Source organism: Phalacrocorax carbo, chromosome 3 (assembly GCF_963921805.1).
Source record: "Phalacrocorax carbo chromosome 3, bPhaCar2.1, whole genome shotgun sequence".
In the NCBI taxonomy this organism is placed as follows: Eukaryota; Metazoa; Chordata; class Aves; order Suliformes; family Phalacrocoracidae; genus Phalacrocorax; species Phalacrocorax carbo.
The window spans coordinates 854,324-881,159 of NC_087515.1; the positions used below are offsets into that span (position 1 = coordinate 854,324).

The 26,836-nt window shown below is 53.0% G+C and overlaps 1 protein-coding gene across 15 annotated transcripts in view; it reads left to right on the plus strand.

Annotated features, from left to right (window-relative positions):
• The window catches only part of KIZ (kizuna centrosomal protein), a 169,588-nt gene that overhangs the window by 94,204 nt on the left and 48,548 nt on the right, over window positions 1–26,836 (plus strand). For 9 of the 15 annotated variants that reach the window (XM_064445509.1, XM_064445522.1, XM_064445512.1 and 6 more), the window contains exon 1: window positions 24,775–24,905. The exons of the other annotated variants lie outside the window; for them this stretch is intronic. In XM_064445509.1, the coding sequence (XP_064301579.1) occupies window positions 24,832–24,905 (74 nt within the window). In that variant the 5' untranslated portion in view covers window positions 24,775–24,831. Of the gene's footprint in view, window positions 1–24,774; window positions 24,906–26,836 lie in introns of those variants that run through there. 15 annotated transcript variants of the gene reach the window in all.

Below are 26,836 nucleotides of genomic sequence, written 5' to 3' on the forward strand. Positions count from 1 at the left end.
GCCGGGGGGAGCAGGAGGCGGGACCCGACACCCCTGCCAGTGCATGCTGCACCGGACTGCAGCCCAGCGGCGCAGCAAGCGCCAGCTTTGCCGAGGCGAGCTCAGGACCTGCCCCAGCGTTCGCTAGCTCGGCCCGTGACCGGCATGAAGCCCCTCACCTGGGGGCAGGCCAGCCCCCAGGCTGGGAAGAGGGATGCTCTTGCTCAGTTCCAGCCCCACCAGGCCTTCCAGGTGGGAAGGAGGAGGGGGCTGGGGGCCTGGGCGTCTCTAGAGCAGGTGTAATTCAGTCCCAGGTGAGCATCAGCAGGTGCAAATGGCAAAGTTATTTAAGCCAGCCCAGCAGGCAGGGCTAGGATAGTCTGAGCCTCTTTCCTAGGAGTAGCGTAGCTGTTGTGACCCTGTCCAGGGCTCCCGGGGACCGTGGAGCTGCAGGGCTGTGCTGCTGTGTTTTGTACGAGCCAGGGGAGCAAGCCAGCAGGGCTTTTGCTGGGGGGCTCGAGCAGGCTTCAGGGAGGGCACGAGTACTGGAAGGTGCTGCTGGAGTTGGGAAGCTGCATCAGCAAAGGGCAGGAGGGTTTGCAGCGGTGCTGGGAGCCAGGGTGAGTGTGGTAACTCGGACCTGAGCAAGCCCTGCTCCTTAATCCAGCATGTGCTATGTGGCTGAGCAAGCTCTGGATGCAGAGCATGTGTCCCTCGCGTGCTGGAGGCAGCAGGAGCCCTGAGCTAGAAGCAGCTTAGAGGCACTGCTCAAGCTGCTGCTGGTGGGGTCCCCCCCTGCACCCAGCCCTGGTGCAGAGTGCTTCTTGGCTGGCCTTCGCAGCGGGGTTGGCTGCCGCTGCTGGAGACGTGCAATGGCAGAAGTAGACACAAGTTTTGCCAAATAAGCTGGAGCGGGGGGAAGCCCTCTGGGTGCAGCCAGGCGTCCTCTCCAGGTGCTGAGGCTGTTCCCGCAGGTGGCAATGTGGAGCCCTGATGTCCCCTCGGGATTCCTGCAGCTGCCCGTGCGATGGTGGTGCTAACCTTGGTCATGCCTGGGCTGGATCTGTCCCCCGCGGCCGGCCGCGCCTCCCCGGGAGCCAGCGGCAGGGCTCAGCACGGGGAGCAGCAGCCGGAGTCCCGGGCGCCGGCGAGGAGAGCGCGATGCTGCGATAACGGGCTTGCCTTATCGCCTTGGAGTGAGCTGTGTTGTGGCGGAGAAAGCCCGTCAGCCATACGGGGGACTGAAATAACAACCGTTATCTCGTCATCTATTGACTGTCTTCTGTGGCTTACCGTTCTAAAAGGTGAGAGCGCTGTTTGAGGAATTAATGTAGCTACACGGAGGTATTTAAGGCCAGGGTTACTATTACCAGTTGGGAAGTGCTGCGTTAATGAGATGATACTGCAGCAGCATGGGGAGCGGGAAAGTGATGCGCGGGAGCATGTGCGAGGGGAACGAGGTGTTTCGGAGAGCCTTCGGGCACTCTGCTTCACTCGCCTGCTGGTGCCGCTAATGACAGTGAAGTGCTTCCTCTCCTGGCGGCATCCAGGATTTGGGAGCGGGGCTTATGGCATTTAAAAAAAAAAAATAGTAACTTTGAAACACTTAAGCTATTTTTGTATTTGCTGCCTGGTTGGCTGTTGAGGACTTTAGCATCCCTGCACATGCTAGCAATTCTCTTTTTAAAAAAGAAAGAAAAGCTGAGTTTCTCAGGAGGTGCTGCTCCAGCAGCTGGGGATCTTGGGAAAGCCAACAAAGTCCCAACAAACCTCATTGCCCAGAGGGTGGCGGGATTTAAGGGAGGCTTGTGTGAGCCCCCGTGGGAAGGAGGAACAGGGCAGAGGCCACCCAGGTTTTCAAAGCCACGCAAGAGCCATCCGTGGCTCACGGATGCCATGTGTGAACGCGCAGACTTAACCCGCGTTCCTTCCCCCTTCTGCCCATATATTTTTATCTTGTAATTACAGGCTGCCGTATGTATAGGGGCATTTAAAACACATGGAGCTGACCCTGCAAGCCTCTTCCAGGGCAGGGAGGGTTTGCTGAGTTCAGGGCCCATGGTATTGACAATGATGATTGAAAATAATCCTCTAACTCAATATTAGGGTCGGGCCTTCTGTGTAAATCTTTATTTAGGCGCCAGAGATGACTCCTTTTCAATGCCATAGGCTGTAATAGCTCCTATATAAAGTGAATGTGTAGGGACTGTTAAGTCACTGGATTATAAGGCTGTCACCCATACCTACTGAGTCTGCTTAGTCTAAACCTTCCTGAAACTTTCATTAAAAAATGAATATAAATGTTCAACGCACTCATAACCCACCGAAGCGGGCCATTTGAAATATACAAAGCCACCAGGCACCACAGGGCCCGTGAGCATCCTCCGGCTGGCTTTGACCCAAGGTGGATCGGTGGCTAAGAACAGCGATGACATGAGTTCAAAACTAGTGGGGCTTTAAAGTATTTTTAATTAAATAGACACGAACGAATCCAAAAGTATCGCCAGAGGTCCAGGCCGTAGCTTTTAAAGCCGTCGTACCGGTCTGAAGTTCTGCGTTCTGAATTTGAATCTAGAGCAATTTTTTTTTCCTCCGGGTGAGAAGGACCGTAAGCCCCGAATCCCAGGGCGGTGGTTTTGGAGTCGCTTCACGGAGCAGCTCCCCTTTGGTCGTCTCCCGCGAGCAGCGGGAGGCCCTTCCCAGGGAGGTGGAGGTGCTGCGGGAGCAGAGCCCCTCCAGCCGCCCTGGGTGAGCGCAGCTGAGGAACGCGGCAGCTCCCGGGGGTGTCCCCTCGTCCCCAGCGACCGGCATGTGCTCCCGGCATCTGGACAGCACGGGCTGACATCGACGCAGGCTGGGTGCTGCCGGAGGTGTCGCGTGGCCGTGGCGGGGTGGCTCCCTGGGTGTCGAGCATCTCCCTCCGCATGGAGAAAGTGTTGTCCGCTCCTCACCCAGGCCCTGACCCCAGGGGCACCCTCCGCCAGCGCTTCCCACGTTGGCTCCTGCTAGCACGGGGTGCTGCTGACCCCCGCAGAAGAAAGCGGCTGTTAGGGTGGAATCTGCACCCCCTAAAACGTCGGGTCTGGCAGGGCGGGCGCCTGGCCCTCCCGCGGCGCCCGCCCGCGCAGCGAGGACCGGCCCCCGGCTCCCACCGGGTGTCCCCCGCATCAGCCAGGCGGTGTCGGGCCGGTGCGCGCCGCGGTGCACAGCTTTCAAAGAGCCCTTGCAATCTCCTTATCGGCTGCAAGCCTTCAGTACGCCCAGGTAAATGAAGTGTGCTTAATTTCTTATCATACTTTTCACTTCTTATTTTTTATTGAGGAACTTCCTTTTGTGGGAGTTTTTGTTTTGTGTTCTTTTGTTGTGTCATTCTGCTGATAAAAGTGTGTCGTGGATTGCATTGTGCTGTTAATTTGCCTTTTGGTATGCTTGCTACAGTGACTTATTTTGCGTCTGATATATTAGTTATCCAATTTTTGTAAGCTGATTTTAAATATGTTACTACGCAAACTCTTTTTACAGCCTGTGCAGCTTTTGATTATGAATGAGTGCAGAGATACACGCAGGAGTATTATTTATATAAAATATATAAGCAGGAAGAATCTTCATAAATCACAAAATGCTATTATCCTCCGGGTTCATGACAGCCATATCTTTTTTTTTTTTTTTTTTAAATGGAAAACCAGAATACATTAAACACCCCAGGCATTCGAAAGGGGCGTTTCAAAAAACTGTACAATTTCTCTATTTATTCCGTTTGTTTAGTAGGTAGCATTTAATATCTAAAGTCTGTTTTACACAAATAAATCTTAAAATTAAGATCTAAGTGAGAATTTATTGAGGGAGGCTACTGTATCTGCCTGCAGTAATATTATGGTTTATGACCGAAGGAATAGGGTATTTAATCCTGGAGGGAGAGCTTTCAGAAAGCTATTTTACATCAGGCTCCGCCGGCGATCTCGTGCCCGTTCGGGAGCACCCACGTGTGTAGGGGCACGCGCGGAGCCCCCCTCGCCGCGAGGCGCTGCCGAGGCCGTGTCGGGCCCGGGGGGTGCTGCCGAAGCATCGCGCTCCTGCGGTGCCACCTCACTAGATCCGTTACAGAAAACCCTTGCTTGGGTTGCGCTAATCAATAGCTGTGCCTAACAGTTTGCTATACCGTTTAATTAAACAAATTTACCTTTTGAAGGAAAAATCCATTGCAAGCAATTTAGATTCTGGTGTATTGCAACCTTTTTTTGAGGTTACTAGTGCTTTTAACCACTGTCTAAAGTGCATACAGTGTTAATTAGCATATTTAGGATTAAGTAGATTTACCATGCAGTAATCATTCTCTAATTCAGTAAGAACTATCTCTGGTGAATAGTGGACATTAATGACAGTTGCAAGAGCTTAGATATTACATAATCACTAATTACATTCTGCACAATTAGTGGAGACTCCTCAGTGTGAATCGCTAATGGCTGATTCGTGTCAGCAGCCTGTTCTGGCTGTAAAGAAATATAAACAGTCTGCATAATTTTGTGATGGTATTAGCATAGGGAAGGGGGGTATTAATGAAGTTGGGAGGCCGGGAGGAGCGCCGATGGATGGGGTGAGCCCAGAGGCGGCGCCTCCCTGCCTCGACACACACCTGCGCGTCGTGACGGACACCGCCGGCGATGCTGCCGCTCGCTCCTAGCCTCTCGGCTCCCTTCAGGTGGTCGGGGGATAAAACTGGCACCTAACGGGCCTCCGTGGGGGGCTGGGGGCTGTTTAATTAAGCACTGGGTTAAGGGGTGCAGAACTGGCTCCTGCACCCTTCAGGACCTTTCAGTCTTTAGAGATCTCGGCCTCAGTGTTTTGGTGAAGAGTTGGCAACGATGCGCAGCCCGACAGGGCAAGAAGAGAGAAAGACCAACTGGTGTGAAAGCGCTGGTTGGTTTATTTTGGGTTTTGTTTCCCCACTGCTCAGTCCTTGGAAAATAACGCAATAGTTTCTTGCGTTACTGTATTTAGGAATGCCTTACTTTTAACCATTTTCTAAAACTATGCGAAAATAAAAAGGCTGAATTTTGCATTTGCCCCCATCTTGCGTGATAAAGCTCACTACCTGGGGAGGGGGCCTTTCTTACTGGCTGAACATGACAAAGGTTTGGACAAACGTGAGGTGGCCGGCAGGCTTCGCTGCTTAAAAGAAATAAATATTTGCTCAATTGATTTTTGGTGATGTTTGGATCAGGTCCACAGTTTCTTTACAAGCGGAACTCAGCCTCCCACATTTGTTGTGTGATTAAAATGAGGAATGGTGGTGCTTAAGCCAGTGGAATTGCTTTGGACAAATCCCAAACTGGAGACCAGCGTTGGGCCCCTATACCTTTAGGTATTAGGTATTTTAAATTAAGATTGCATGTGGTTTTAAAAGGCATTGTCAGAGCAAAAGCAATTTAACAAAAGGCAATGTATCTGGCGACTACTCTTCTGCCTGCCAAGTGCTCTTCTCCGCGAGTGCATTGTAGGGATGGCAGATTACATCTTCTGAATATTTTTGTCTGTTGCTCGGTTCATTTTCATAATAATAACTTGCATCCTTCTATATCCTTTCATGTTGAAGGGTTGCAAACTATTATACAAACAGACCCACTCCTGAGATGGAGCCACCTCCGAGGGGAAAGACGGCCACTTTCGGCAGCGAGCAGCCGTTTGGGGGAGTGGGAAGCGGCCCGGTGGGCTTGTGCGGGGATGGTGAGCACAGTGGCCTCTGCACGGGGTGCCAAGGGGAGTCTGCAGCGTGCCCCAGCTTATACCAGCAGCGTTACCTTGGCGTGGAGAAACCCTGAGCCTGTGGGTCCCCATCCTGCCTGGCCTCAGGGGGCAGACAGAGCCTCTGCTCATCCTTGTTTCAAACAAGACCCAAAATATTGCTCCCCTGGCAGCAGAAAAACAGCTAGCTGCTTATTCAGATCCAGGCATGTCCTTAGGTAACGAATAGGTAACTAACGGTCGTGTCCCAACAGCAACGCTCCAAATCCCTGGAAACCTTTGCGAGGCTGCCGCGCTGCCCCTGCCCCAGCAAACAAGGTGCTCTGCTCAGTTTCACACCACCAGGTAGGATTTTGAAAGGGGTCATAACATTTTTAGTGTTATTTCCCAACAGCTAGGATGGCAGAGCGTTCATATTCGAGTCTGAAAATATTGGCCGTTAAGTGCCTTGTCTAGAAACTCCATTTTTTTTATCTTTCCGGGGCTGGCGGCTGGGCTGACGTGAATTAAGGCCAGCCCCATGAGCAGCAGCAGCAGCGGAGGACGAGGCCAGCAGGCCTGCTGCTAAATGTGCTTGGGAAGAGCAGTTAAACCGCGCAGATGCCGCGCAGTAAGTGTTGTGTTTCAGTTACGGATTTTCCAAACCCACGCTTTCGGTGTCGCTGGTGTTTTTTCCAGGGTTTTGACCCAGCTACCGACAGCCGAGTGCCATGCGTGCCCTCCCCGCCGCTGGTGTCCAGAGCCTCACGGCTCCTCCAGGACCGGCGCTGGGGGGCTGGAGATTAAGCCCAGACCCTGGCGTGGGGCGGCATTTCCATAAGTGCTGTTTGCGAAGGCAGGTGCTATTCCTTACGTTATCGCCAGAACATTTAAATCTTAATGACTGGCATTGTTGTCTCAAAGACGGTGTTTTTCCTGCTGAGAAACTGCATTAGATTGGAGAAACAGAGCTCATTTCCATTCACTCAGCAGTCTCTCTAGAAATGACATGCAGTGCTTGAAACTGTTTATTTCCAAATTCAGGCCTCCTCCGCATCAGTCATCAGCTTCAATTACCAGTTTTCCGGAGCTGAGCCATCAGGCAGTCTGACACGAGGGTCCAACCTAATTCCCACCTTCTCCAAAGTCAAGAGCATAATGTGCAGATGAAAAGGTGGAAAATAGCCTGGACTTCATTAGCATGCAGAGCCCGGCTGTTCATTTGCTTGCTGCGAATGGAAGTTCTGACACTCGGCGCCTTCTGCAATATGAGAAAAGTCCTCTTCAGAGTATATGATGTCCTTACCAGCCAGGAAAGGTCATCAAAAAGGCAGGCGCTGACCTTGCTCCCTGCTCTTCATGACTAGTTTATTGATTCCAGGAACACCTCATTACATGCCGGATCAACATATTATTGCCATGTTCAGCGGCTGAATTGTTTACAAGTGTCTTTATAACCAGCAAAAGCCTTCCGGATGATGCATGACTACACTCATTTGGATGTGACCTGCCAATTATATGTTATCCGATATGGTGCTGTGTGTCTTGATCCCTGACCAGGCCCGCTGCCCTGCATCAGCACAGGCCCATTTACTACTTCTTTCTAACCGCTCTTTGGGAAAGTGTCCATTAGCCTGTCAGTCTGTAAATATTTTATTTTTTTTTTTACCTCTGCTGCAGGCAATGCGAGCGTTATTGCTCTGTCATTTGCTATGCATGAGGTTCATAATCAGTTGGGGGAAGAGGTTTGCGGTTTGTTTTTTTTTTTATGGCAGCGTCTGATAACCCACCCAATTTGCAGTCAGTATGCATGGCGAGCGGTGCGACTTGTTACAGAGCTGCGTGCCGGCCTTGCGAGAGAGACCTGTCATATTTTATTCGGCGCGAGCGCTGCGAGGCTGGTGATTTATTTGCGGGAGGGAAGGCAGGAGCGAACACCACCCACCTCCCCCCAGCCTCTCCCTTCCCTGCCTCTAAAGGTCCAATAACTTACCGCCCAGCAAATGCATTTTCCTCTTCTACATATTTTTCTGTGGTTTGCATTCTCATTCGCTTAATATATTGCGACGCATTATTTATCTGCGCTCTACAGCCGGGTGACTTGGTGTAGTTTACACGCGCGTAGACAGAAGAATTTAAAAAATAAATCACAGGGCACGACTACTATTTTAATCTCTCATTACAGACACTTCTATGGCTCAATAAAAAAAGAGTGGCACCGCAACTCGATTAGCAAGTCTGTAAAGAGAGACTGCTCCAAAAAGTGGCACTGAGGAAGCGGCTTAACGCGCACCCGTCGGCACGGACCTGATTTGCTTTTTACTGCCTCTGCTGCTGGTTGTCAGCAGCCTTCGGTGACGATGCGGATGGGCGTGCAAATGGCACGCCGTGCCAGGAGCACCGCTCCAAGGACTCGCTCCCCGCGCAGTTGCCTTGCTTAAATGTCTCTCTGGGGGAAACACTTGAGAGTGAACTCGGAGCTGCCCAAAAGAGCCGTTGGGTGTTCGCCTGCCCGGGGATGCTCCCCTGAACCAGACCCGCGGTGACCTTACATTGAGTTTGTTTTTTTGAGCTGGTGCAGAATGGTCGAGTTGGGCGAGTGAGAGGCTGTGCGTCCCCACGGTACCTTATCCCACGGTGTGTCCCTGCAGCATCTTATCCCGCCTTTGCAGGCTGAGCATTGGTTTTAAAACAAACCAAACAAACAAACAAAAAAAAAAACCCAGCACCTGAAGCTGTTCGGTAGCTTGTTTATTTTGTATCTGCACCTCACAGCTGGTTGTCTTTAAAAGTATTTCCTATTCGAATTAGCTGTGATGGAGCATATTTGACCAGCAGAGCAAAGTTGGTTTCTGCTCAATTATCTTAAACAGGGAAGGTGTGCAGGGCCTGCCAGCGCGTGGGTGCCTCTCCGAGGGGTTCCTGGAGGAGCTGGGGGGCAGTTGTGCTCCTGGAGCCTGAGCGTCGCTGCTGTCCTCGGGCTCCGGCTGCCCGGGATGCATCACCCCTGAGGTGCCGAAGGAAGCCCCTTGCAGAGGTGGTGCGTCCGTGCATCCACGGATCTGGCTGCTGTGGCAGTGCCGGGATTTCCATGGGTTTTGTGGCCTGGCTGGGATAAGACAAAATTTATGCACGAATAGCACTGTCTGCTCAAAGCTCTGCAAACATTAATTAAGTTGCCTAATACCGCTTGGCAAGTGTTAATGTTGAAATCCTCTTGCTGTGGTTAAATTGAGGGACCAAAGGGGCTTAAGAGCTTCAAGGGTGAACTGACGACAGCAAAGAAGCAGGGTCTCCAGCGTCCTGGCTCTCAGGAACCAGCATTGCATCCTCCTGACCTTAAAGCCCACCGTGCCAGGCCCAAGGCTGCCTTAAAACCTTGCCCTGTGCCACCAGAAGTGTATGAGAAGCTGGGGGTTGCCCCTTGTTGGGGTGACAGAAAGCAGCTAGGGGTCTGGTTACCTCCTTAAACACGGAGCGTTCAGAATTCGGGGCTGTAAACTGGGGATTTGAATTTCTTAAAACAGCACGTTTAGCTTCCAAAATAAAAACAGGGTTTGCATGTGTGGTTTTTTAATTAGAGCTGGGACAAAACACCGTCTCAGGTCAGAATGGCCTTGGGCTCTGGGGGCAGCACAGTGCATTGATTTGAATCTGAATTTTGGAAAGGAGAAAAAAAAGCATCCATTTACCAGCAAATCCCCGGGTCTGAGCAGCCCTGAAGCTGCAGGTGCTGAATATTGAAGGGGCTGATTCACCACGGTGAGCTTTGGGGCTTATGCTGGCGCGATGCTGCTGAATCCAGCGCTGCAGTCGGGTAGCACCGTGCCCTGGCATGAGCCGTCAGCAGCAGGAACTGGGTCTGCGACCGCTGAACCTCAATGCAGGGTCTCCCCTGCGGCGCTGGGGTCTCCCTCCCCCAGGTCGTTCCCTAGTTGGCCTGTCCTACACAGCCGGCGAATGTCGCCTTGAGTCTGGCGTTATTTATGCTGGGATAAGCCTGCAGTGGTTTATCAAGCCCCAGACATCCGTCTGAATTTGGCACTTGATGCCTTCATTTCTGTTTATGTCACTATTTCTGGATTCCTATTCATCGTGTAAATTTTCTCTTTAAAAGGGAGAGAAAAATCAGCTCCTCTTTATGACAGCAAAACATGAAAGTTGCATGACTATGGAGAGGAGCATTAACCTTTCCTTTAGCCTGAAGAACTTCATAATCTTTTTAAAATCAATTTTTTATTAATTTTGGAGTGATGTTTAATGCCTGAAGGCAGTGAGAAGCAGCGGCATCACCAAGGGAACGCTTTGCATCTTCTCACGTGTATCATTTAAGGTCACACCTAAACTGAGCGTGCCTGTGGGTGCTGCGGGGATCGCAGCATCGCCCTCCGCCCAGGTGGGAGCACCTGCCCTGTTGCACTTGCACACTGATGCCTCTAGCAGGGTCTGAACTGTCAAGTCTGCAGTCCTGCATCCCACCTTCAGCAGTTTTTTGCCCTTCTGAAACTCAGCAGTGCCTCCTGCAGTGCGTAGGCTGGTTTTGGCCTCTCCACGCTACCCCAGCTGCTGTCAAAGCTGTGCAATGCAAGCATAGGCAGGGGCTCGTAGGAACCAGCAGCGACTCAAGGCAGTCGAGCAGCAGCGCGTGGCGGCGAGGGGAGCTGTCTGAGGCCACCGGCTCTGCCGTGGTCCTGCTGGGGAGGACGCCCATCCTTCTGCGTGGCCGCTCCTAACGTTCCCGTGCCCGCGGGCCAGCTGCAGCTTCTTCAGACGCACCAGCGACTGGAAGGGACTTGAAAACCAGCCCGCCGTTCGGAGCTCTCCTCGCAGCACGTCGCTGCCAGGAGCCCGCCTGCGCAGGCAGCACCCGCTGGGTGCTCGGGGCAGGTGGCGTGGCGGTGTTCTTGGGACTGGGTGCTGCAGCTCTGATGGTGGGGTAGGGCTTCCCTCGGGGCCGGGGGAGCAGAGGGGAGAAGCTGAACCACATCAGGAGATGCCACACGCTACCCCTTGGTGGCCTCACCAAGAGGCTCATTAGCAGAAAAATGAGGTGGCCACGGGATTTATTAACAGCACCCAGTGTGCAAATTTAATTTTCCTTCCCACTGCACTCCAGCAGAGTAATTGGATGTACAGTCCGGGGCAGGGACAAAGGACAAGGTCAGTTATTTGTCTGGCAAATACAATTACACGTAGCTCTGAGGAGAGGTTTGGAAACCGCATTCCCTGGCTGTGTCTTGCCCTGTGTAAAAAACCACCCGCGCTCCTGGAGCATGAGCTGGAAACGTGCTCCCTGCGGCCCACCCCAGGGGACGACCCCCTCGACAGTGCACGGCCGAAAAGCAAATGTGCGAGTGTGTGAAGTGCAACTCTTCCTCAAATTCTCCTCGCACGGACGCTCGTGGGTTTTGGGTGGCCATCGCCCAGCTCGCCTTGCTGGGTGTGCTGCCCTGGCAGCACACAGCCCTGTTGCACAGCGGGTATTTGGGCTCCTGCGCTGAAAAATGTTTGCAGCATTTAAAGATCAGTGCTAGGTACGCTGGTTGCAGTGCAAGGGCGCTGAGCCTAGCACTTCTTGCCAAGCCTACTCAAAACTTGGGCGTAGTTTTCAATTGCTTCGAGCACTTTTGCTGCGCGTGTTGCATTAACCAGAAAAAGGAATAGTTCTGTACGTTCAATTTAGCCCCGTGAATGCAGGCGCTGGAACAGCAATTTGAAATACAGCGTGGCCGCTGTGCTGGGAAGGTAATTTGTTTAAAAGACCAGCGGTGGGGCGGGCAGGATCCTGCCGGGCGGCCGGCACCTGCTCCTCAGCCCGCTCCGCTCCCGCCGCAAATGAAGGCGGCAGATTGCAATACACTGGAACAAATTAGCCCTTCCATTCATCTTCATTAGCCACGCGGTTTCACTGGATCCGAGCTCACTACAAGTGGGTTCCCAATATCTATGTAAATCCTTCTCTTTCTACACATATTCACTCACGTTTATTAGTAGGTACCAGAAGCAATGCTAAAAGTACAAGCCATGCAGAAGAGGAAATTAGCGAGGGCCGCCTGTGTCTGTGCAAGGTTACGTCCCGATTACGCCGCGGAGAGCGGAGCGTTTGGGTATTACGCCTGTAATTATTGTTTTTGGTTGTGCATTAAATGTGCGCATTTAACAATAAATCGGGTGAGTCTAGCGCTGTCGCAGCGGTTTGATGCATCCCCGTGGGTTGTATCGGAAGGCGTGGTGGTTGGCCAACGTGGAGTTGGACCTCTACATCCGTGCTGGGATGGATGAAGGAGCCACCTCAGTCTTGCGAGGTTGGATTCCCCCTGGAAATCAGCGGGTGAAAATCAGGATGCCCTCCTGAGGCTGAAAGTTGGATTTAGCAGGGCTACCTTCAGCTGTTCCTCCTTCGAGACCCAGGCAGGGGGACAGCCAGGGCTTCCAGAAAAACCTGTCCCCTTCCCAGTTTGCTGTGTAGGAAAGGAAGCAGCCGAGGGGCTGCCAGTCCTGCCGCCAGGGAAGGGGGCCCGAGCCCAAACCTGGCAAGAGCTATTCATCTCCCACCCGGGCGGGCACCCACGCTAACCACACAGCCTTACGCAGCCCGACGGAGACCTGGAGCCCGGAGGTGGGGCGCGGACCCCGGCCCCGCGGCAGCCCCAGCACGCACCGGGCTGTTCGCTCAGCACGTGCGAGCCCCCTCCCGCACACCAGCACCCCTCCGCCTCCGCTGCGGTGGGGCGGGGGGCTTTTATTAATTACTGGTAATTACTTATTTTACATATTGGTTTTGATGGGGGGGGGATGTTTTGTGAGTAGCTGATTATATTTGAGAGATAAGGAGGGAAAATGTCTGCCCGGGCGGCTAAATCACTGGAACAGGGCTACAAAGCCCCGACCGCACGTCACAGACCTTGCCAAGTGTTTCAAAACTGAATAGTCATTGGGTTGGCAGATAATTCAGAAACTATTTGTATGAGCTGTTTATCAAATTATTAACTGCACAGATGTTGTTTGGTTGAAGAGCAGCTGAACCTTCTCTCTGCCAGCCGTGGAGACAAAGGTCTGCAGGAATAATTGGAGATGTGCATGGAATATTAAATTAATTTACTGCTCTTAATTCTTATGCAAATCCTGACCTCTGATAGAGCCTATCAATTACCCTGCATACAGGGAAAAGAAAGGAGAACAGTTTCTTTCTTTTCTTCTTCTCCCCCCCCCCCATTCTTTTTTTCCCTGTTGTTCTTCACTTTGGTTTTTTGGTTTCTTTTTTTTTTTTTTCTCCTTTTTGAAAAGGAACTTGGAAATATTTGGGTGAGGAAAAAAGCCATTTGTGGGAGAAGCAAAGGAGCGGGATTATTTAATTGAATCTCCTGGTTGCAGCGGTGTCCCCTGGGAGTACAGATGCAGTATTTAAAATGGCAGGGGGGCGCGGGGGAGGCCTGGGAATGGAGGCCGGGGCGCAGAGGCCAGGGCCAGGCTGAAATAGCTCCACACGCTTGGGTAGGAGGGGACGGAGGGGCCCGACTTGGCTCCCGCCACCTTCAGCTGGAGGCCTGCACCAGTCTGGGGTGGGCTTTGCTGGGGGCGGGACGGGGTCCGGTGGGCTTTGCGTGGGCTACCCGGGCAGGGTTTCGGGCCGCCGGAGCGTGGCGGACCCCGCCGGTAATTAACAGCGAAGAAGAAAGGCAATTTGTTGTCAAGTCCATTGTGAGGTCCCAGGTAAAATGAAGTACGGTTTAATTGGTCCTCGTTTAAAAGAGCTATTTTTCTAATATGGAGAAAAGGCCTCATCTTGGGCACTTTTTTTAATTGGGGTTGTGTATGCGCTGTTTAGTCAATGTTTAAAAAAGACTCCGGGCCTTATTCTTTCATCATATTTTCTAATAAGGATAAATAAATAGGGTGAATAATGCGATCGGTCTATCCCTCGACCTCCGGGAGACCTCAGCAGCGAAATGATGTTTCAAGCTCCTTTCGTCACATCCAATATGCGCTGCCTTTCAGCTCTCCGCGGCCCAAACAAAAGCCATACAACAATATCAATTAATCATGCAGCAGGCAAACAAGGAGATTTATTCCACTACAAATAGCCTCACAGAGAGATGCTGAATGGGCTTGATTAGCATGAGAAAAGAGGAGCAAAACTCCACAGTTCAACAGCTAAAGAGCAATTTGATGGGGCTGGGATTGGGAAATTACTTGATTAGTGTCTGTCGGAGGAGAACACGATTAGGACGCGGGTCCCAGCCCCGCCGCGGGGATGGGGGGGCCTGGCCCGGGGGAGCAAAAATAATAAAAAATCGGGGAGGGGGGAATAAAAGGAAATTTCCCCCTCCCTTTTTTTTTCTCCTTCTTTTTTCCGCCGTAAATCCCGGGAAGTGCCGGATTCTCCGCTCCCCCCCTCCCAGGGCAGCCCATTCGGGTAATTTCATTTATCCCGCAAATCTAATTAGTAATCCGCGGATGACATTAATACCGATATAATGAAGCCTGTGATGACCAGATTAGCAGGCGCGCACTGATGGCTTTAAAGGCACATCGCACCTTGGCGTCAGCGGGACTGGGGAGATCTTGCTTTAAAATGGGAGAGAAAAAAAAGAAAAAAAAAGAAAACGCATCAACACGGCGTTGGGGGGGGGGGAGAAAAAGACGAGCAAAACCCGCGCAGGTCGGGCTTAGCGACTCAAGCGCCTATTAAGGGCGCCGGCGCTTTGCTGAGCGCGGCTCAGCCGCGGTGCCCGGCCCCGTCCCCCTAAGGCTGGTCTGGAGAGGAGAAGGGGGGGGAGAAAAAAAAGAAGCCAGAGCCAAAAGAGTCGCTCTGCAATTTATTCCAATGGGTGGCTTTTAAGAAGCTGGCAATTTGAGACGGCTGGGTGTTATTTAGTGCAATATGAAATCAAATGATCCTATTTCTCAAATAACAGTGTCTGGGAGGAGAAGTGAATGCTCTGAAAAGGTAATTGTCTCCTGATGATATTTCCATTATACCCCAATCCCGGCCTAAACGCCATCAGCGCCGGGCTGGAATCGATACCGGGGAAGGACGGGCTCCCCCGCCCCGGACCGGTGGGACCCCCACCGCCCGCACCCTCGGGGGGAGGGGGGGTCCCGGGGCCGGGCCGAGGTGGGGGTCAGCCCGCCCCCCCCCCCCCAGCACCCCGGGGGCTCTGCAGGAGGGCTTCGGGAAGAGCCCTACCCCCGCGTTACCGCCGCTGGCCGTGCCGGGGGAGCTGCCGCGCCGGAGCCCAGGTACGGAGCGGGCGGGGGGACCCCCGGGGGGCTTTGCTGGCAGCACGAGCGGAGCCAGCCCTGCCCGAGCCCCGTCCCCTCGGCGGGGAGCCCCGGCGCGGGGGGCAGCGGCGGGGCTGCCCGGCCGGCGGGGGCTGGGGCTCTGCCGCGGGGAGCCAGGGGGGCCCGGGCCGCGACCCCCCTCCCGCCTCGGTGGCGGAGGGAAGAGCTGGTCCCTCCCGGAGCACCGGCCCATCCTCCATCGTTTTCCCCCCAAAGCCCAGCCTGCCGGGCGTCGTGCCGTGTGTCCCCCTCCCCGAGCAGCTTTGGGGGTGCCCTCGCCCCCACCCCACTTTCAAGCCCCCCCGGCCAGCCCTCGGCTCCCCGCGTATCCGCTGCCTCAGTTCGTGAATTATCGTGGGTCCCGTCCGGCGCCGGGAGAGCAGCCGCGACCAGCCGGGTAGGCGCGGCGTTAGGCGACGCTCTCCGGAACGCCGCCGCACCCGGGTTTTGTTAAACCCCCGCCTGCCGAAGGGGAGCGAGCGTCTTTCGCTGCCTGCTCGGGGCCCGCGCTGCCGAAACGATAAAATCACCAGAATTCGATCACTCGAGGGAAACGACGAGGGGGGGAACCCCAAGACGTGAGGGCGGGAGGGGGAGGCAAAGCAAGCGGGACCTACCTGAGCCGCTGCCCGAGCCCAGCCCGGCCCGGCGGGCGCGGCTCGGTCCCCGCCGGTGCAGCAGGAGGAGGAGGAGGAGGGGATGAAGGCTCCGGTTGCCTCACCCCGAGAGCCTTGAGCAGCCCGGGTGGGAAGGGGAGCTCTCCTCCAGCAGCTCCCCAAAACGCCATCGGCGCCGCTCGGGGAGGGGAGGGTTTCCTCCGGTCGCTCGCTCGGAGCTGGGAGGGTTCCTGGGCTGTTTGCTTTTTTCCTTTTCCTTCCCCCCCCCCCCCCCCCCCCGCCCCTTTCTTTTCAAGCCCCCTCGCCCAGGCCGGGGCTCGCTGGGGCCCGGCTCCCGCGGCGGAGCGGGGCCAGCCCGCGTTTCGCCCCGGCCTTGCGATACTCGCGATTAGCGGCTCGGGCGCTTCGGGGCGCAGCAAATCCGTGCACTTCTGCAAACAAAAAACATAAAAAGGCGAGCGGAGTGTATTAATTGAGCAAGAATAAAGGCTTGCTCGTTAAGAAGTTCAGTGGCAGGCTGCACCTCTCTGTGCTGCCCCGGGGGACACCTTGCCCTGCCCCGTGTAACACCCGACGTTACTCGGGGCGGGGGCTGCTGCACGAGGGGGGGCAGCTGGAGGGGCGAGTGCTTAGGGCCGCGTCGGGGTGCTCAGGAAGCGTGGGCACCCTCCTAAGGGAAACGGGGCACCCTCCGGGCCGCCACCCTGCGCTCGGAGGGCTCGCGTAGGGTACGTGTGTCTGCCAACAGTGAGAACAGTGTGGACCTGGAGCCCGAAACTCAGCCTGGAGCCCTCGCTGCTCGCAGAGCCCACCTGCTGACCCAGCTGGCGCGCGTATTTCCTCAAGAGTAGGTTTGAAATGAGATTTTGGGCACTATCTAAATGCACTGTTGGAATATTTTCCACCTCTTTGCAAGCTTTTTTGCCAGCTTCTGCTTCAGGTTCCTGTTTCTCTTTGGCATGATTATTTACCGTGGCACACGCTAAATGGAGTGCAGAGGGCAGGGCCCAGCGATGCCGAGCTCTGAGCAGACGTGGTTTAATTAATTTGTCTTATGCTCGTTCTCCTGCTTTGCAAATGAATAAAAGGTTTATGCGTATGCATCCTTTTGTTCATCACCAGAACAATCTGCGCAGGACAGAGGGGGAAATGCTTAATAAACCACGGTGGTTTGGGACAGGAAGTGAAAAATACCGTGTCCGCTTGAAACTGGGTTTCAAAGAAACGGCAGCGACAGAGAAGCAGCGTATCGTTATTACCCCCCGTGAAATCTGGCCTGGCTCTGCAGGCAGCGCTTGCTGAAAGAGAAGCCAGCTTCTCCGTCACCTCATGGGCTCCAGCCGTCCAGCCCCAAACCTCAGGCAGAAGTAAAAATAAAATGGAGATGACACGCGACCAGCAGTTAGTTCAGGGTTGCGCATAATTCTAGCTCAGTGGGAGGCATTTATTTTCCGGGTGTGCTGCTACTGCCGTTTCACCAATTTGCTCACTTTTATTTTAAAGAGTCACTGACGACTTGCGAACGTTCGTGCTGAAATACAAACGTCCTTCTCAGGGTTTAAATATTTTGGTGTACAGTAAAGAGGGGTCCTCAAGGGACTCTGTGTTTGTCAACGTCTGCCTAAAGAGCAGCGCCTCGCTACCCGTGCCGGCGGTGAGGAGCCGCCGCCGGATCTTGTTTCCCTTGCCCCGAACGGCACTAAACTGCAAGGCTCGCCCAAGTGCTTCCCTTTGTTTCAAACCCTTGTAGCTTGGAGCACTTGTTGAACCTGACGACAAGTGCATCAAAGTGGCTGACAATTATGAAATAAACAAATATCATTTGAGGCGGTTTTGAGCAGAATCCAGTAATGCATAGATTAGCTTATTGATGTCGTTATCGTATTGAATATTATTCATACTTCTGATATTTCTGCTGCGCAGCAGCGTTCCCTGCTCAGCAAACATCGTATTATCTCACTATGCAAAAGGCTTCATTAATCAAAACAGACAATAGGCCAGACGCTCTCCCTTTGAGTCTGGGGTTTTGGATCTTCCGGGCTTTTTACCTTGACTGAATGCCTCGTCCCTGTCAACGCAGAAAGCACCTCTTCAAAACAGATCGCTATAAAATGTGGCGCTAAAAGGAAAACATTATCTAATTCAGTTGAAAGAATTTCCCCGTTATTTTATATTTTCCGTTCAATTTTTTATGACTTGCAGAAGAAAAACTTTTTCAGTATTTCAGTTGGTACATGAGATTAATCCACCCATTTGTTAAAATGCCCACGAAAGAGCCTGGCAGATCTCTGTCCTTTCAAACAGCAGCAGCAGCAAGCGCTGAGATGGAGGAAGATGGAGCCGACTGGCCAACCCGCGGTTGCGCTGCCTGCCTCGCTCGTTGGAGATGGGGAAGGGACGGGGAGCTGGGAGTGATGCGGCCACGAAGCTGCTGGCTTCCACACAGAGGATGCTGGCAAAAACGCGTCACGATCTCGACTTGGTGCAAAGGACCGCGGGTTGAAGGCGAGGTGGGATGCTTCTGCGGCTAGGCAAATGCCCAGGTGCAAAATCCCCACGTTGCCTCTGTAGGCTTGCTGCAGCACCGCGGGCGCGGGCACAGAGCAGGCAGCGAGACACTCGGGCACGCAGCCCTTTGTCCATTTGGGGAGCCTGGCAGAGGCCAATGGGAGCCCCCTGAGGGATGTTCTCCGTCCCATGATTTGCAATGGAATTGAACTCTCGGTGGCCGAGGTCTGCGATGCGTGGCAGGCCCGGCCTCGCACTGGGCTACGGCGCGTTGGCTGGTGGAGCCGCAGCCTGCACAGCGGCGTAGTGCTCCCCGCTGCAGGACCCGAACGGGCGGCTGTGGGACTGGGTTTGGCCACGCATTTGTGAGCCATCATCTTCCTCCTGCTTCCTTTTTGGTTACTGCAGGCCTGAAAGAGACGTTCTATAGTGACCTAAAACAGCACAAAAGAGTCCCTCCTGCACAGAAATACATCAGAACTGTTTCAGGTTGCGCAACAGAAATTGAAGCAGTGGTTGTGCGGGCACTCCGGTGCGAAAGGCGTAGGTGATTTCAGAGAATACGGGAATAGAGCCTTTTGACGGTCTGCTCTGAGTGGTCTCGTTCCAATTCAGCCTCTTGTCTCGCGTCTGAGAAAGCCTAAATTCAGTTCTCATTTCTCCAGGGACGGGGAAACTCAACACTGTCAATCTCCTCTTTCCTCTTCAGACAACAGCAGACACTTAAATGGAGACTGGTTAATTCCTCCTGTCTACATCTTAGGAGCAGAAGTGGCCGTGAATTATTGGGGAAGGAGAGACCCAAAGTCTCCCAGACATCCTCTCCAGATCCTTGGCCTTGGAAAAGCCTGAGTCAGGTCATACCTGGTCCCTTCTGGTCCTGGAGCCTCCTGTGCTGTGTAGGAGGCCCGAAAAGCACTTTGAGGTGGCTGGGGAGGAGAATACTTCCCGGCAAAGGGTCTCTAATCTGCTCCCCTCCCCGTGCCACGGCATTTCTGTTGCTCATTAACAACACGGAGCCGTAAACAATGGCATGTGCTTGTGTCTAAATTCTCCAGGATTAATTCAAAATTCATTGACAATGACATTACTAGAGACTTTTCAATTATGTCAATAGGCTTTGAATAGGACCCTTACATTCTTAATAAACGTTATATAGTTTCAAATGCTCTAGTCTTGTTCTTAAGTTTTTTATTTAATCAGCCATTATCGTTGGCTTCTGTGTTAAGTTCTTGCTGGAGGAACTCGTTTCACCTGTCCTGTCAACAGCAAAAACCGCCGTCTTCAGTAAGACAATGTATTTTCTATGTATGCCTCAGAGACGAGTAATAACAGGTTTCAAGGAACTGTAACGTTTAATACAAGCATTTTATTATATTAAAATTTATTAAAATTTAAACATTGAATTCAACATGCTAATTACGATTTCCATGCATCGACACCGACAGTCGGAAATGGATCCACACAACTGCTCTGCTGAGATATGTTCACTGGTGTTATTTGCTCTTTGATTACTAATCTATTATTAGTGCTCTTCATTTGGGACTTGATTCATTAACAAAGAGACTTATATGGGCATTATGTAAATTTTTTTATGTCTTTTACATAGCTACCAGGGCATGTATTATGAATCTAATTGAAAAGGGGGGAAAAAAAAAAGAGAGAGAAAGAAAATGCATTCAGTTCTGTGCTGACTTGTGGGCAAGCGCTAGCTAGACGGACAGTCGCTCTCACAAACTGAACAAGCGCAGAGAGGAAAAACCTCTTCCCAGTGCATCACAGTCTGCGTTTCAGCAAATCCCTTTCCAGCGAAGGCACGCACAAACCCCAGCCTGCTGTTTGCTCTTTGGCAGAAATAGCAAAATGGTGGCAAGGAGCTAAGCTGAAACGTTCCGGCTCTCGTCTGTCTCATCCGCGCATCTGCTGCGCACGTCGGTGCTTGCAGCTAATCGCCCCTTTTGTTTTTCATCACTGATTTCTCTTAAATGCTTTTGAAGCCGTGATTTGGTTTATTCTCACCCAGACATTGTCAAGCAACATTTGGGTTTCTCAGATTAAGTGAAACTCGGCTAAAATCAGAGAGGGCCCTTCATCTGCAAAACCCCATCGTTACCGTTCCGGCAGCAGTGCGAGGCGGGGGGGTTATGCAGAGGCTACCGGGGGGAGGCTCTGTCCCAAGCACCCTACATGAGGGCACCCACAATTTCTGCTTTATATGAAGAGTTTCCCATCTTTTCTGGAACAAGTAGCATCCCCTCCCTCTTCTGGCTTCAGATCAGAGGCCGTGGCTGACAATGTGCAGCAGATACATACTGTGCTTGGGAGAAGAACCGGCGAACCCCGTGACGGCGATCTCCGGTAGATGTAGCCGAGGGTCGGTGACAGGTGAGAGGGGAGAGACCAAGGGTGAGACAGGCAGGCGGTCTGTAGCACCTGGGAAGGAAAAGCATGGAGCAGATAAGTAGGGCAGAAAAAACTACAGCAGAAATCTTTGGAAAGATCCCAACAGCCGAAGAGGCAGAAATGTATGATTTTTAACCCCGGTTTCCCACGGTGCGGCCCCAGCCTGTGGGTCCTGCGGACGTAGCCTGAGGCCGGGCCAGCCCCTTTCGGCGTGCAGAACCCGTGAGGCTCTCGTGGCAGGGAGGGCACCCACAAACCGCCACAGGCGCCGTGGGGCGCAGCGTGACGGTGCCCTGCAGCGTGACGGTGCCCTGCAGTGTGGGGACACAGGGTGGCACCTGGCCGCCGAGCCTTCCGCCGGCAGGGAGCAACGCGGGCCGGCCCTGGAGGCGTTGTCAGTCCCTCGCCCCCTTCATTTTCCCCCTACAAAGATATATTATTTTCCACTTTCTTCCCTTTTTCTCCTGCAGGTGAGCGCCCTGCGGCCAGATGCTCGTCACAATGAGGTGAATTCTGCACCTTCTGGGATACTGTTACAGCTCCAGAGGGGAGCAGGACGCTAAAAGCACACGTGGCTTCCTCCCTAAATTAAAAAGAGTGTGTAAAGCTGTTAAGATTAGTGCACATCAATCCCTGCGTCTGAATCAAGAGCTACTTTCGTTTGGCAGCTATTGGGGAAAAAAACATAATTTAATTCAAAGTGTATTTAATAAGACAGAAGGAGACAGATTTCTTTGACAGTTTTACAGCTCTTATCAGATTACATTAAAATTAAATTAAAACAATCTAAAAGGAGTGTTAAGTACTGAAGGGAGAGCACAAACAAAACACTCTTTGTAGGCTTTCAGGGATGGGGCACTGATGTTAGTTATCAGGGATGTCAGTAATAAGATTATTCTTGAGCCCGTCAGTGTCGGCGCGGGGGATCACGCCGCAGGCCCGGGGCGGCAGCGGGTGGGCGCGTGCCCTGCGCCGAGACACGGAACCGAAGGGCGAGAGGAACAAAATGGGAAATATTCGGGCGGCCCAGGCTAAGGCTTCTTATCTCCTTATTTTTTTGCGCAATAAAACCTCAGGGTGTTTGGCCCTGTCTGCTGTTCTTTCTTCCACTTCGGCTTTCCTTCCACTGGTTTCCCTCTCCGTTGCCCGCAGAGCTGGCACTGGCGAGGCCACGTCCACGCCCTCCCCGCTAGCGTTACAGCCCGACCCCCCTCCCGAGCAGCCCTCCCGCCCCCTCTTCCCCACCAGGACCGTTTTGCCGCCATCTCCTCTGTCACGGTGACCCCCAGCGCTCCCGCCCAGCTCCTCCGCAGCGAGGCGACCCTCGTTTCCCCGGCGAAGAGGCTCGGAGCAGGAGATGCTGCGGGAGGCGGGCAGCCTCTCCAAGCACGGCCCTCGGCCGGGAGATGCTGAGCAGCCCACCTCCTCCCGAGCAGCAGCGCTGGCCACCGAGCAACCGAGCGCCCGGGAGACCCCTGCCCCTCACATCTGCTCCACCGCGGTCCGCAATTAAAAAAACCAACAAAACCAAAACTACCGGGGTTGGGAAAGTCCCCTAAAGCAATAAACTGTGCGGTCTGTGAATCTCCCCTCCCGCGCTGAGCTGTCAGGCGGAGAGCAATGCCTTTCAGCTGGAACCTGCAAATCTTAGTTTGGGAATAAGGTTTTCCAGTATGTAAATATAACGTGCTCGTAATTTTAGATAGCACCAGAAGCGTTTGAAAGTTTTGATATTATTTTAGCGAGCACAAATATTTTCAAAAGCCGTTTAGTCTTCCAGAACCAAACCTGGTATGTCACTGGTAGAGGCTTAAGAAAGCCAGATTCTTTGCCTGTTTTGAAAAATAACAAAATTGTCGTATATGAAAGTGTTTTCTTGTTCAAACACCATACAGCATTTGACAGTTCCCTGCACGGACAATCAGCGATGCATTCAAAGTACGCCTCAGCCTGACAGAGCGCGGTTCATGGCCGACGTTCTGAAATAACAAGTTTTTAGTGTCTCACCTCGGTGTCACAGGGGAGACTATTTATTTTGATGTCGATATTAGCAATGGGAGCTGTTATGAGGGACCTCCTGGGGAAAAAAAAAAAAAAAAGGCAATTTAACTATGAAGCAACCTTGAAAACCTTTTTATTTCCATTTTACCTGCCCCCATGACTGAGCAGGAACATCATGCTGGCACAGAGGCTCCGGAGAAGGCATAGTACCACAAGTAACTCTCGCAGAGGGCGGGGGATCGTGTCCGCAGCCAAGATGCCAAACCCTCATTATTTTCCCCCCACATATTTTTAAAGGAAAGGGCACGCTGTGATGGACCTGGGTTGCAAAGTCAGGATCTGGGGGGAAAAATGCCCAATTTGGAAATTTAGGCGAGCTGAGACCCAGATTTCACCTCTCAGTTCTTGTGAAGATGTGAATTCGCACCGTGATGGAGGTCTCCATAACACGCCTTTGCTTTCAATAAACAGAAAAGTGAGAAAGAAGAGTGCATCTTTTATTATGAGTGCGCTTTATGTGAATTCAATAATAAAAGGCTCCCAAATCTGCAAAGCCTTTGTATATGTGTTTTCTTGAGTAGGTAAGCTCTTACATGAGCTAAAGCCTTCCATACCTTATTGAGGCATTTATTTATAGCGGATATGCGAAGGCTAAGCCAGGCAGCAGCTATAGTTATTCAAGTGACAGAAGCCAATTTGGGGACTGTTAAGTACCGCTGCATCAATTCAACAAAGCTTTTTGCTTTACATTTAAATTTGGTTTATCCGAGTTTGAGGCTGAAGGTGTTGAAAAACACTAAGGAACGCTATCACATGACACCAAAACCTGGCAGAGGAACCCCAACCCGCAGGATGGGGCAGCGCCACAGGAGTCCAAAAGCTCCTCCTGATGCTCTTGAGCCCCCGGAGCCCCCCAGCGCCGGCATGTGGCTTGAGCCATGTCCTCAGCCGTGCTGCTGCTACCCCGCAACCACAGCTGATGCAGTCATCAGACACAAGGGTAATTACGATGATGGTCTCGTACTAATTGTATGCTGACTGCTGTTCTAATTACGCTCAAGCGTTTCATAGCTATCCGCAATTCTGTCTATTGATGTACTGTTTTTTCTCCTTAAATTCAAATAACCTCTGGTAGGCGACTGAGCTTTCTTTACTGGGGCCTTAGAACCTGAGCACTAACTTGGCAACTTCCTTTCGAAGGGATCCAAGTTCTTATCTGAAAATTAAAAATTGTGGTTTTCTTTTCCACTTTGTTCAGTGTAAGTGCGGGGTTTGTTGGGGCTGGTCCAGTGCTCCCTGGAGGCGGTGTGGCTTTTCCCACTGACCGATGGGTTTTGGTGAGAGGACCTCAATAGGCTCTGCTGGTAGACACAGTGGCAATTCAGAGGAGGAGGAATCTGGGAATTTTCCTGAGATGTTTGGTTTCTCTACATATAGAAATAAGCCATTTGCATTTTCTGGTTAGTTTTTTCCTGAAAAACAGAGCATGCGATAAACTCAGTAAAACAGACCATTAAAGGGGGGCTTCTGTTAGTGTAGCTGTTCAGCAGCTCCCAATTATTTTTAGGATTAACGTCCTAGCGCCTTGCAAAGTCCTTATTCCCCCCCTTTTCCAGAGACACGGAGATGGCTGCCTCACCCCAGGTTACCGAACAGGCTGGGGCCCAGCACCAGCGCGGAGGCTTGACTGGGCATTACGGTCATTTTAACTGCCGCAGTAATGCCTAAAGTAACAGATTTTGTAATATTATATGAACAGGTGAAGTAACAATTTAGGAATAAATGCTTTAAATCCCAACAGTCCCCAGACTACTCATGCCGCAGGTTTCCGACGCGAGGGTGGGGAGCCCTCTCGCAGCTCTCGGACACGCGCCTGCCCTCTCCCGCGCTGGCACGCTCTCATTAGTCCTCTGCTGTGTTTTAAGCCATTAAAGGCTTAAAAACGCCTTAAGGGCTGGGGCCGGGGCAGCCTCCGAGGGACACAGAGGCGCCGCCCTCCCCGGCACTGCAGGCCCAGCGGGCCCGGCCGGGGCGGCGCGGCTGCAGCCCCGGGGGCGGCCCCGCCGCGTGCGGGTGCACAGAGGGGCGGGGGCGTGCACGCCTCTATACGCGCACAGGTACCGCAGCCCGCCGCCCCCTGAGGCGGGAGGGCGGGAAAGGCTCGAGCCCCGCCCGCGCCTCGGGGCGGCGGGAAGCGCCCCGCCCCGCCCCGTCCCGTCTCCACGCGACGCGCGCGCGGGGCGGGGAGTTCCGGGGCGGGGCCGCCGCGGTGCAGGGCGGGAGCCGTCGCTGTGGCCACCGCCGTAAACAGGGCGGCATGAGCGGGCCTGGGCCGCCTCCGGACCCCCGGCCCGCTCCCGCTGGCAGCTCCCTCCACCGCCTCCGCCTCAGGTGAGCAGACCGCGGGCCGCCCCGCCGCCGGGCCCGGCCCCCTCCCTCAGCCCGCCCCGGGTAGGGGGGGCGGGTTCCCGCCCTCCTGGGAACGCGATAGCGGGCTGGGAGAGAGCGGGCTGGGGCGGAGGGGTGGGGTGCCGGCCCCGGGAGCCGTCCGCAGGGCGGGGGGGGCTCGTCCCGGGTGCCCATGTCACCTCCCGCACTCCGCCATCCTCTGCCGGCTCGCTGGGTTTGGGGGGCGGGAGGAGGGGGTCCTTAAGCCCGGCTTATCGGTAACACCGGCACCTGTGTTGGCAGCCGCCCTGCTGTGCGGCTTCCCTGCGGGGCGGCGCGGGGAGCGCCGCAGGCCTGTTCTGGCGGCCTGAGGAGCCCTTCTGAAGCACCCCGGCCGTGTTCGCAGGGGTACCTGTCAGCTTAAGCGAATCATGTAAATGGTGGTGTTTCAGAGCTGGCTGGTCGATGAGTGGATGCATTCAGATGTTCCTCCCACAGACACCTTTTTAATCTTTTCTTTTTTTAAAAGTTATTTCAGGTGCTTCACTTTGCAGGGCGGGCCTGACTTTCAGGAAAAAAGCAAGCGTGCGTGGCGGGGCGAGCTCGCCGAAGGGCTTTGGCCTGGGGGGTCTCGGCCACCCGTCAGCTCCTCTGAAGCCGTGCGCGATTAGTGATGCTCCCGGACCGTTACTCACTGCAATAACCACAGTGATCGGTGTGGTTGTTTTTTCCTGGCTAGAGGAAGTCTCCTGAGATCATGTATGGCATGCTGTTACAAAGGCCTTTTTTAAGCAGTACCTGTTTTCTGCCTAAAGCAGGAGGCTTTGGTTTCTGGGTCATGTGCGGGCATCTCAAACGTACAGTAGTAGCAGAAAAAAATAACACCATGGCCGTAATAATCTAACCTCACATCTAGATAGTGTTTTTACAGAAACGCTGTGTATGTCTTCACCAATATCCTGTTCTGCTCTGGAAGGCCACTGGCAAACAAAACAGGAATAGCTTGCGGTTCACAAGACCGGATAAGAATATACAAAGTATACTTTTATTGTCTAGGAATTATTAGAGATGTGGGCCCTAGATGGGGAGGGTACTTTATCTAAATTGTGGCGTTAGAAAATGGAGAGGGCAGATTAAAATCTGAGCGATCTGGACTGCACGCTGCTTTAAACTCTGTCTTTGTGTGCAGATATCCCTCACGTTCGGAGCAGGGATGTCTTGTGCTTCCCGGAAGCCCTGTCTTCGTGAAGCTGGGCCACCTCTTTTGTAGCTTCTCTGTTGCCTGAGCTAGGGCTGAGCTCACGCTGCGCAAATGTGCTACCCCTCTTCAGCTCCTCTGAAGCCTCTGGGAATGTAGTGCACTTCAGATGTCAGCTCCCCTGTCTGATTCAGCTGCACCAAGAGAGTCAGGAGTTACTTGGCAAAGGGGAGTTACAGGCAGGCAAGACAGCATGACTGCATAAGCTGTGCTTCCTTTGGAGGCGCAGCTTAACAGGTCTTGTGATAATAAACAGACCTTTTCTTCCTGGCACACTTCAGTTGTACGTCCTTTAAAATATAAAATAAAAGATGTATTTGTACTTGGTGGTGTTGACAAGCAAAGAGTAGTTTTTATGCCACGCTGCAAGTTGCACGCTGCTTTTGCCCCTGGGAACGATGCTGCAGAGGCAGTTGCCTCTTCAGAATTTCTCGAAGTGATACCTTTCATCTAAACAACTTTTTCAACTGTGAAATATAAAAACTTTTGTTAAATCACTGGAGCATTTCAGCTTTTTAAGTCCCGCTTTGGAGTTCTGCGCTGATCTGATGTGAGGCTGGCTGTTCTCGGACCCAAAGTACCCGACGGTGTGTCACTGCTGACTGCAGTCCTGCTTTCAGTGTGCAGTTGTGCTTCAGCAAACAATCAGCTGCTACTAACAAGCCGTATGTGCATG